We start from the raw sequence: 12,079 nt of genomic DNA, 5'->3' as shown, positions 1-12,079 counted from the left end.
AATGAAGGAATCTGAACTTGCAGGAAGGGCTAAAATTAAACTTTCAGAGTTTGAAATAAATAATGTTGAGAATAAAGTTAAAAAGAGATTTGAACATGCAGTCCAAAATATGATGATATTCTGTGCACAGAAAGAGAATGATCAATTTGAGTGCCCGCTAGCAAATAAAGGAGTGGGACCTTATTTCAGAGCGTGTAAAGATAACTGGTGACTTCAGGCAATATATACTAAACTAGTAATGCCAAATTGGAATGTCGCGCCAGATTCAGAATCAGTAAAGTGAAGTGCAATACTGTTTTGGGCCATTTTGTAACATTCATTCAGAATCAAAGACTATTTTGACACTGACCTATGAACTGAAACTGGCTTGTGTATGACGTGAATGGGAAGAGCAGGCACACAAAATTACCTTCTGATTATCTTATTTTGCTGCAGAGATTATTGGGACTGTTTTAAATTTTAATGGAGGAAACAACCTTTATCATACCATTTGTTTTGCTCATATTAAAATCCTGGATCTAGGAAAAGTAACCTGTGACAAATTGAATATAGAAAAGCACAGCACAGTACAGATCCTTTGGTCCACAATGTCGTACCAACCTATTATCCTATTCTAAGATCAAACTACCCTGCATACCCTACATTTTACTATCATCCATGTGCCTATCCAAGAGTCGCTTAAATGTCCCTAATGTATCTGACTCTACTATCACCGCTGACAGTACATTCCATGCACCCACCACTCTCTGTGTAAAGAACCTACCTCTGACATCTTCCCTATACCTTCCTCCAATTGCCTTAACATTATGCACCGTTGTAATACTCATTTCTGCCCTGGGGGAGAAAAGACTCTGGGTATCCACTCTGTCTGTCATCATCTTGTACATCTCTATCAAGTCACCACTAACACTTCTTTTCTCCAAAGAGAAAAGCCCTAGCTCCCTCAGCCATTCTTGCCCTCCAGTCCAGGCAGCATTCTGGTAAATCTCCTCACACCCTGTCTCAAAGCATCCACATCCCTCCTCTAATGAGGCGACCAGAACTGAACACAATATTCCAAATGTGGTCTAACCTAGGTTTTGTAGAGCTGCAGCATAACCTCACAGCTCTTAAAATCAGTTCCCCTGCCAATGAAAGCCAACACACCATATGCCTTCTTAACTGTCAAATTGGGTAGCAACTTTGAGGAATCTTGACCCCAAGATCCTTCTGTTTCTCCACGCTGCCAAGAATCCTGCCATTAACCCTGTGTTCTGCAATTAAATTTGACCTTCCAAAATGAATCACTTCAGACTTTTTCAGGTTGAATTCCATCTGCCACTTCTTTGCCCAGCTCTGCAACCTGTCATTGTCCAGTTACAACCTACAACAACCCTTGACATTATCCACACCTACACCAACCTTTGTGACATCGCCAAACTTACTAACCACCCTTCCTTCCACTTCCTCATCCAAGTCATTGACAAAGATCGCAAAAAGCAGGGGTCCCAGAACAGATCGCTGCGGAACACCACTGGTCACTGAGCTCCAGGCTGAATACTTTCCATCAACTACCACCCTCTGTCTTCTGTTGTACAGCCCATACTATATCCAGACAGCCTAATGTCCCTGAATTCCATGTCTCCTAACTTTCTGAATTACCCTACCATGGGGAACCTTATCAGGTGCTTTGCCAAAATCCATATATACCATTGCTCGACCTTCATCGATGTGTTTTGTCACATCCTCAAAGAATTCAATAAGGCTTGTGAGGGATGACCTGCCCCTCTCAAAGCCATGCTAACTATTTCTAATCAAACTCTGCTTTTCCAAATAATCATAAATACTATCTCTTGGAATCCTCTCCAATAATTTGCCCACCACAGAAGTAAGACTGACTGGTCTGTAATTCTCAAGATTATCCCTATTCCCTTTCTTGAACAAGGGAATAATGTTCGCTACCTCTAATCATCTGGCACTGCTCCAGTGGACAGTGAGGATGCAAAGATCATCGCCAAAGGTGCAACAATCTCTTCCCTTGCTTCCCATAGTAACCTTTTGCATATCCTACCTGGCCCAGGTGTCCTCATGTTTTTCAAAATTTCTAGCACATCCTCCTTCCTAACAACAACCTGTTCAAGCAATTGAATCAAATGAAAAGATTTCATTTCCATAGCGCTTTTCCAGTCCTTGGGGCAGCCCAAATCATATCTTTCTTAACTGATTACTTTTGAGTGCTTTAATGCGGGGAAACTTTGCAGCCTATTCACAAATTACAAGAACCGACAAATAGCAAGTATGGTGATTTTCTTAAATCTGTTTCTATTTGTGTTAATTGTAAAAAGAAATATTGGCCAGGGGAGTTCAACTGTAGCGCTCATGGCTATGATTCATTGTCCCATCTGAAAGACATCCGTACAACTATGCTGAACTCCTTCAACGCTACTTTATAAATCACAATCGTGCGTACAAGACTTGAATGTAGAAGTCAGACTGTTAACTTTCTATCTAACAAAATAATGCTACCGCTGAGGCAAAGTGGATAAGAAAGCAAAGAGATTCTCAAGTCTTAGGGTAATACTAATGGAGTGGAAAGTTAAAGATTTTATTTTTTTGAAACTGCCATGCTTACCTGATCTGGCCAAATGTGACTGCAGATCAACATCAATGTGGTTGACTCTTAACTGCCCTCAAGTAATTAGAGATGGACAATAAATACTGCCAAGCCAGCAACTCCCACATCTCAGGAATGAATAAAGAAAAAAAATCTTTTCAATGTGCTTGGATTTGTGGTGAATAATATGTTAACAGCAAGTGAAATTATTACAACTTTGCAGGCATCTGTGAATGAGGCCATATGTAAAATGACATTTGCAACTTCGGGAGTCTTGGCATCTACAGAGCCGTGATGTATTGGGGAGGGCTCAGGCAAGAACAACAGGGTCAGTAATAGAAATTGAGCATTTAACAATTGGAGAGCATGGATGAATACATGCAGAGAAATTACTTGACTTCAGCAGAATGAGAAGAATAAGATTCAAAATCAGCAGGTCAACAGGTCAAAGCTGAATTAGAAGCTCAGTCCGCACCCTACATGGTTGCATGAAACAGACGTATATCATGTTGCCAGAAGTTAGAAATGTTAATTCGAATTGAAATAGCAGCTTACAGAATGACTGTGGGTAACAGAAAAGCAGAATACTGAGGATGGCGGAAATCAGAACAAAAAGCCGAAAATGCTTAAAAGAGCTTCAAAGAAGAGTCATATTGGACTTCTAATATTAGGTCAGTTTCTTCCTCCACCACTTGCTGCCAGACTTGTGTAGTAACTGTCGGCATTGGATGTTTAGAAGTATTCTCTAGCACTCATTGGTGTCTGCCTCTGCTTGGGAGTTTAGTATTTTGTTCATTACATTATAAAGGGATAAAGTTGAGCTAAAGTTCAACATTTGATATCGGGGAGTGTGTAGAACTTCCCTCAAATTTGTATCAACTTGATTATATATGTCTGTAGCAGAGTTGTGGGGACATTGCCAGAAGTGTAAACGGACCAAAATGAAATAGAACAGCTCTTTATTCATGGGAATGATGGCACTAGTTCTACCTCACCATCATCTCTTTCAACCAATTCTATTGCCTGATTGTCTCAGCCAGCTTATCTGACATGCACTTCTGGATACAGTTACCTCTGGTTAAACATTGGGAAGACTGAATGTATTGTTTTGAGTCCCTACCACACATTCCATTCTTTCACTACCAAAACAATCCCCTTCCAATCCAGAGTCTTGGACTGGATCATGTATATGTAACTTTGACGTCCTACTTCACCCACAGCTCAATGGATTCCATATGCTATGCACCACAAAGACTTTTTGCTTCCACCTCTGTCAGTCAGCTAGCTTCACATCTACCTCATTACATTTTTCTCCTAAAATCCAAATCCATGCTTTCAAATTTGTAGACATTTTGCCTCTGTCAATCTCATGTTCTATCCCTGCAATCCCTTATAATACATGTTCCTCAAAGCCTGATCTCATACACACCCACCATTGCTTTAATGCTTTAGGGAAAGAAACCTATTGTCCTTCCCTGCTCTGATCCATGTGTGACTCCAGACCTAGGCGATGTGGGTGACTTAGCAAGCCGCTCAGTTGTACCAAATTGCAACAGAAAAGCTGAAGGAGTAAAACTATGCAGACCACACCCCCCCGACCCCCAGCATTGACCTCAGAACAAGGGATTACAACAACATGTGCTGCCCAACCCGTGCAAAATGCTCCTTATTAACATCTGGGACAAGTGTTGAAATTGGAAGAATGGTCAAGCAGCAGGGTGGAAGAAGGCAGGGAGTGGAATTATCCAGAACAAAGGTTATAGCTGCTGTCATTGAAGGTCTATCATCTCAATCGCAGCATACCAATGAACGAGCTTGTCAATGTACTTTGTTTTTATCCAGAAGTTGTCTTGCACAGACAATTGAAATTTCCCCAGTGCCCCCTCCATCACCAAATCACCTATGGTATTTTTTCATCTGCTGAACATCACCAATGATTTTCAAGTTGATTAATTTATATTCAAAGCCCATTACCAGCATTGCAGACCATCAAAGATGCGGGAGAGGTTGAGGGCAAGCTTATCAATGTACCATCTGAGGTCCAACCACCTTCACCTGTTTCTTCAGTGATCTTAACTGTGCAGTCAGAAATGGGAATGTTCACTGATGATTGCACTGTGCTCAGTACCATTTGCAACGCCACTGTTACTCCACTCCAATTCATGTTCAATATATAGCAAAATCTGGACAATATTCAGGCTTGAACTGAAAAGTGGCAAGTAGCATTCACACCACACAAGTGACAAGGAATGCCCATCTAAAACAAAAGAATTTAACCATCCTCTCCTGGATGTTCAGTGATATTCCTATTATTGAATCCCCACTATCAACATCCTGGGCACACTATTGACCAAAAATGTAATTGGTCCAAAACATGAGGGTTGTGGGTATGATCGAAGATCAGAGTCTAAGAATTCTATAATGAGTAATTCACCTGACTCCCAATTTCCTGTCTGTCATCTACGATTCCTAGGTCAGAAATGTGATGGAATATTCCCCATTTGTCAAGATGAGTCCAGCTCGAACAATCAAATAGCATGACTCCATGCAGGGCAAAGCATGTTTTACACCTTGTCCACAGTTTTAAACATTCACTGCTCCATCGCCACGACACAATGTACATAAAATACAAGATGCGATCATTGCAACAATTCAACAAATTTCCAAACCTATGACTTTTACTATCCCAAAGGACAAGACTAGCAAATGCACAACATAATGCAACTGTATAAAGCTTTAGTTAGGCCACATTTAGAGTATTATGTGCAGTCTGGTCACCACACTATAGGAAAGATTTGGAGGCTTTGGAGAGGGTGTAAAAGAGGTTTACCAGGATGTTGCATGAATTGGATTCTATATGCTGTACAAATAGGTTGGAAAAACTTGGATTGTTTTCACTAAAATGATGGGGCTGACGGGTGACCTGATACGCTTAGTGATCTGAAGAAGAGTCACCAGACTCCCAATATTAACTCTTTTCAGCTCTCCGGTGCTGCTACAGCGACTGAGTTTCGCCTGAAATTTATTTTTTTGTCACGAGGGCACATGGGTTTAAGGTGAGAGGTGGAAAGTTTAAAGGAGATATGCCAGGCAAATTTCTTTGTATAGTGTAGTAGATGTCTGGGACCACTGCCAGGGAAGGTGGTAGAAGCAGATACAATAGCAACATTTAAGAGACATTTAATAGACACATAAACAGGCAGGAAATAGAGGGATATGGACCATGTGCACATAGATGAGGTTAGTTTAAAATGGCATCATGGTTGGCATAGATATGGTGGGCTGAAGGACCTCTTCCAGTGCTGTACTGTTCAATGATTTTCAAGTTCTCATCCAAGTCACATACCAACCTTACTTGGAAGTATATTGTGTTCCATCATTGACACTTGTTAAAATCCTGGAACTTCCTTCCTAACAGCACTGTGGGAATACACGCATCAGATGAACTTCAGTGATTCAATAAGATGCTGACTACCACCTTTTCATGGGGAATTCAGGAAATACAATAAATGCTGGGGTTCAAATTGTATCATAGATAATGGGAACTGCAGATGCTGGAGAATCCAAGATAACAAAGTGTAAAGCTGGATGAACACAGCAGGCCAAGCAGCATCTTAAGAGCATAAGAAGGTCTACACCTGAAATGTCAGCTTTTATGCTCCTAAGATGCTGCTTGGCCTGCCGTGTTCATCCAGCTTTGCACTTTGTTATCTACAATAAATGCTGGTCTAGTCTGTGACTCTCCTTGCAAATGAAAACTTTCAGCCCACCTAAGATTAGGCTACACCATTAGCTATCAAGGCGCTGAGCTCAAGAATATCCTTGATGAATGTGTCCTCAGCTCTACATTTTCTTTTTGCTCCTTACAACCTTCTGTGAGCAAAAGCAGAATGTATTAGGAAGGCCGATTAATCATTTTTGGCAGAGACAAGTTGGTAGGTATATCTGATGATATAATTGCTAAATGTCCTGGACTGGTTTCATGCATTAAAAGTCCCATAAAATTGCAGGTTGTCTTATTCTCATTCCACTCATTAAAGTTTTTTTCAAGGGCAACTCTTTGATTTTCAGGACCTCCCTTTTTAATCCAACTGACTCCTCCATTAGATCATGCAGCCTCTCAGCAGCCTGTATTTATTATTGATAAATGGGGGTTTTGATTTATCTCAGAAACAAAATTAGAAGAATTCGTCAATATTCATCGTAGCTACGATAAAGACATACACAAGGAAGCATTAATTTTCTAGACACAATCGTATTTAAATTAGTACAAAATAATCAATAAAGCTGGCAACAAAGGCCTTTCTTTTTTTCAGAAAGAAATGTTACCCACCTCCATACACAGAAATGCTTTCTCCAGACTGCTGAGGCCACAGCTAAATAATTACTATGTGAGATGCTTTGAGGTGTGATAACACACAAATGACATCTCTATGAAATAAAGCTATTGATTATTAAGTTATACAGTCGTCACAGGGATCATTACAATTGCATTCTCAATAACTTTATTGAACATCACCTTTAACTTAGAGGCTCAACATTAATTTGCAAACAGTTACTTTATACTTCTCTGTTCTCGGTTAGCTGGGTGTCCTTTTATCGGACAGTTTTAAAAATTGGTTTCCCCTTCCCCCTTTGTAGTCCTCTTTCCCACTCTTCATAGCCCCATTTGCAGCCCCTTGTTCCACCTATGGAACTCCCTTAGCACCTCACTTTCCCTCTAGCTCCCCAGGCCCTGTCCTTGGTACCCAGCCTCATTCTCTGGATCCTGGCCTCAGTCCCAATCCTCCCTCATTGGCCTCGGTCCTTTGTCCAGCAGCCTCACTTTGCCATTTTCTTCAAAAGTAACCACACCCTTCCCCGATCCAACTATCTTTATCCCATATCTCTCTTTCAAACTCCCAAAGACCTTTGCCAGCTTTGTCAGCTGCTGCCATTCACTTTGCGTCAATCACTAGCTGCTTCTCTCCTACATTTGCTGTTAACAGGTTGAATGTGAGATCACAGCTCGAGTACTGTGTGCAGTTGTAGCCCCTTCGTATAAGGAAGCATATAAATGCATTGGAGACAGTTCAGAGGAAGCGTAGATTTGGACATAGAGTAAGCAGGTTATCTTCTGTGGCTAAATTAGACAGGTTGGGCTTTGTTTTCATGGAGTTTAGAAGTGTAAGAAGTGACTTTATTTAAGTATATAAAATTCTGAAATGATCTTGACAAGGCGGATGTGGAAAGGATGGTTCCTGTTATGAGTCAGTCCAGAACTAAAGGACAATGTTTTAAACTTAGAAGTTACTCTTTCAGATCAGAAGAGTTTATTTTTCCTCTCTTAAAGGTTACGCGACTTTGGAACTCTCTTCCCTAGAAGGCAGTGAAAGTGAGGTCATGAATAATTTGAAGATAGACCTGGATGGATTCTTGTTAGACAGGTGAATCAGAGGTTATCAGGATGGATAGGAATGTAGCATCAATGCTTTTAATGCGTTCATCAGCATGTTGAGAAACTGGTCAACATGGGAGGTAATGAATTGAGGTATCTAAGTGAGTCAGTGTTGGAATGAGAAAGAATATGCAATACAATAGCAACTTTTATTATATCTTTACAAACCTCTTTAATATTTCAAATCTTCTAGTTCTCGTACATTATTCAGTAGGATAGCAAATCTGCTGAAAGTTGTATTTTTTGGTTCTTAGTTGAGCAGTTCTGGCAAGGCCATGTTTATTGTTCATTCCCGTGTTGTTTTGATGCGGTCGGATTGAAATCAAAGATTATACAGCCAAATAAAATTTCTGAAGGAAGTGGGTTATAGGCCAAGGGTAATGAGAAAATTATTAAAACTCTGGCTGACATGTTCTCAACCTGTATCTCAGAGTATTAAAAGTGGCTAGTGAGAGAGTAGCTGCATTGGTTGTATTCCCTAGGTTCTATAGTGCACCCATTGGATAGGTAAGTAGCAAACGTAACTCCTCTTTTCAAAAAGGAGGGAGACAGAAAGGCTAGTTAGCTTACTATCTTTCATAAGGGAAATGTTGAAAACTGTTATTAAGGAAGTTAGGACAGGCGCTTAGAAAATCTAAATGCACTCAGGCTGAGTCAACATGATTTTGTGAAACCAAAATAATGTTTGACTAATGTGTAAGCTTTTTTTTAGGGGGATTTTCAAAAGACATTTGGTAAGATCCTGCTTCAAAGATTACTGCACAAAATAAGAATTCCTGTTATTGAGAGTAATATGTGTATAAAGAATTGTTTTGCCAACAAGAGGCAGAGATTAAGATAGATAGGAGAGTAGTTTGTGATGAGGACATAAATAGTGTGCAAAGAGGGCAAATTTGGCTTAAGTTGACTGGACAAAAATTTTGCAGATGGAGTATAATGTGGGAAATTGTGAACTTGTTTGCTTTGGCAGGAAGAATTGAAACGCAGTATGCTATTTAGTAGATTGAGTTTGCAGAACTTGAGTATTGAGGGATCTGGACATCCCAGTGTGAGGTAGAGCAAGTGATTGAAGGTAAATAAAATGATGCAGTGTGTAGGGTCTTGGTGAGATCGCAATGTATAATTTTGGTTTTTTACTTGAAAAAAATATATAATTTCATTGGAAGCATTTTAAGGAAGATTCACTTCACTAATTCCTGCTTTGAGGGGTTATTTTCTTTCCGGAAAGTGTTTGACAATATGCCTCATCAAAGGGGACTGTGGAAAGTAAAAGCTGGGTGTCCTATTGCATGAATCACAGAAGGTTCGTATGTAGGTCCAGCAGGTCTTCAGGAAAGCTAATGAAAAGTTATGTTTTATTGTAAGGGGAATTGAATGCAAAAGTAGGAGGTTATGCTCGAGTTATATAGACCACTGTTGAGACCACACCTGGAGTACTGTGTATAGTACTGGTGACTGTACTTACAGAAGGATGTTAACGCATTGGAAACAGTTCAGAGAAGGTTTCCTAGACTAATACCTGGAATCAACAGATTGCTTTATGAGGAAAGGATTGATAGTCCAGGCCTGTATCCTGTGGAGCTTAGTAAAGTCAGATGTTTCTTAATTATAGCATATAAGATCCTGAGGGGACTTGATCAGGTGAGTGTGGAAAGGATATCCCCTTTCGGGGGAGAATCTAGAACTGAGGGACTTTGTTTAAAAGCAAAGAGTTGTCCATTTAAAACAGAAATGAGGAAACATTTTACTGTCAAAGTGTTGAGTGTCTTTGTAATTCCATTCCTCAAAAGGCAGTGGATGCAGAATCTTTAAATACCTTGAAGGCAAAGATAATCTTGATTACCAAGGGGATGATAGATTATAGGTGATATGCAGGCATGTTGAGTTGAGGTTGCATTCAGATTAACTGTGATATTGTTCAGTGGTGCAGCAGATTTGCAGGGCCACAAGCTTACTCTTGTTTCTTGTTCCCATGTCCATATGTTTATTCGTGAAGGCCAATCAAGCAGGCCTGGTTCTGTTAGAGTGAGATGAGTGAAGGTGATCTTATCGAAACATTTTAATGTGACTTAAGTGCTGAGAGGATGATTTCCTTTATGGGAGGAAGTAGAATTAGGGAGCACCGCTTGAAACAATGTGAATCAAGGCAAAGAAAAGGAGCAATTTCTTACTCTCAAAAGGTTGTTAGTAGTTTCCTATCGTGGAGGCATGGTCAGTGAATATCTTTTGATGCTGAGTTAGATTCTTGACGGACAACGGAGAGCCGAGGGTCGTGGAGATAGACACAGATGGAGACTTGAGGCCACAATCGGGTACAATCTTATCAATTTAAGCAGGCTCAAGGTGTCAGGTGATATTATCAGTGAGGAAAAAAGAGAACATTCATATGTATGCTCATTATCATTTCCATCTGGGCTCATGTATGGATTTGATGGCGATGGCAGATTCTGTTCCCTGAACCAAGTCTGGATTCATAGCAACAATCCAGCAGGTTTCATGCTCATTTTAGTTGTTAAGCCACAAGTTGCCAGACTCCTTTATTTCACTTTCCCAATGTAACATTGGTAGGATTGCTAGTACCGAATCATAAATACGAGGGTTCTCGTTTATCTTGGCATCTGCAGGAATGAATCTTCATCTTACTCTATAAGCTTTCATCCAGTTCCTTGAGTTTGGCCTATCATTCAGTTTGATTATGGCTGATCCATATTGGAACTCCATTTACCTTCCTTTGCTTCGTGTTCATTAACAGATGTTGAGTAAATTTTATTAGCCTCCATTTTGAAAGTTTTAGTCAACCCTGCATGCATTGCATTTTGTACTACCATTGACACTTGTTCTTCTTTATATTCACTCTTTGTTTTTATGAATTTTGTAGTGGAATTGTTCCATCAATTATCCCAGGCTCTGGAAGTTCTGACAGATGCAGCTGCAAAGGTACGATTCTTATTTTGACATTCTTCATATTATTGGAGTACCTTTTCGACCTGATTACTCTCTGCAATAACTATGCTGCTTCCACATTCTTCAGTTTGCAATCAGTCCCTTGAAATTTTCTCTGAAAGATTCAATTTGTCTCCGGTGACTGTCACTTTTCTCCAGTTATAACGAGATATTTTTTGAGCAGTTGTGATAGATTATTGTGGGTGAGTGAGCTATCTTTTTGCTTCGAGGCAGAAGTTGATAACTAATAGTAAGGAGCTTTCCTGGTTTAAGTATCCCAAAGTACTGCTAAGCCGTATACAACATGGGTTAAATGTGTTGCAAAGTTCCAATTATGTTGCCCCATCAAACCTTACCTGTGTAAATGTGGAATGAACTCCCTATGCTGCCTCCTTAGCCCTCATGAAATTAGTTCAGCTTTGGATAGATACGGTAAAGGTCCCTCTTCTTCATCCTGCAAAGTTCAAATCAACATCTCTTTGTTGAGTAAAGTGCTCACTACCCACAACACCAATGTGATGTATTCCCATTTGACACGTTGACCGTTCAATGACCCTGGAGTAAGATTTCCAATTTACAGTTTTTCTCATACTCTTGTTGAATAAACGTTGAGGCAGATGGTTTCAATTTAGCATCCTGTAAATCAAGAGTGTGTTCTTAATTCTTCATACTGCATTTTTCAAACATCATATTGTATCTTTCAAGACTGTATGTACCACAGTTGATTAATAAAATGGGCTATAATTTACACCAGACGTTGGTTACAAGAATAATATTTACAGTTGTTTGCCAGTTCTTTCCTAGTGGAGAGGCAACAAACTTAAAAATATTTTCAGCAGATATTTTGTTGCAAATTGGCATCAATATAAAGCGTAAGCTAATTTCCTCTTAACAGCTGCTCTCATTTTGTTTTCATTGATGTTCCTTCCCAAAACAGAGAGTACATCTTCACACAGAATGCCCAATTATCATTTATTGTGAGATTGTGCCAACTCCTGATTTAAGAAGAACGAGTCCTGTCATATGGGATTCAGATGTAGAATTGGAATAGATTTGGAGAACCTGTTGCTTCACTGTGGTGTTAACCATTATAGATTTTTATTCCT

General features: G+C 39.8%; 1 protein-coding gene across 2 annotated transcripts in view; it reads left to right on the top strand.

Moving 5' to 3' along the window:
* The window catches only part of dnajc17 (DnaJ (Hsp40) homolog, subfamily C, member 17), a 130,341-nt gene that overhangs the window by 33,554 nt on the left and 84,708 nt on the right, over positions 1-12,079 (top strand). For both annotated transcript variants that reach the window (XR_009446255.1, XM_048538441.2), the window contains exon 3: positions 10,909-10,967. Coding sequence is in view for 1 of the 2 variants with exons in the window: in XM_048538441.2 (XP_048394398.1) it covers positions 10,909-10,967 (59 nt within the window). In the remaining variant the exon portion in view is untranslated. The remainder of the gene's footprint in view (positions 1-10,908; positions 10,968-12,079) is intronic.

Source organism: Stegostoma tigrinum, chromosome 10 (assembly GCF_030684315.1).
Source record: "Stegostoma tigrinum isolate sSteTig4 chromosome 10, sSteTig4.hap1, whole genome shotgun sequence".
Lineage (NCBI taxonomy): Eukaryota > Metazoa > Chordata > Chondrichthyes > Orectolobiformes > Stegostomatidae > Stegostoma > Stegostoma tigrinum.
This window is presented reverse-complemented; position numbering and strand designations above follow the sequence as displayed.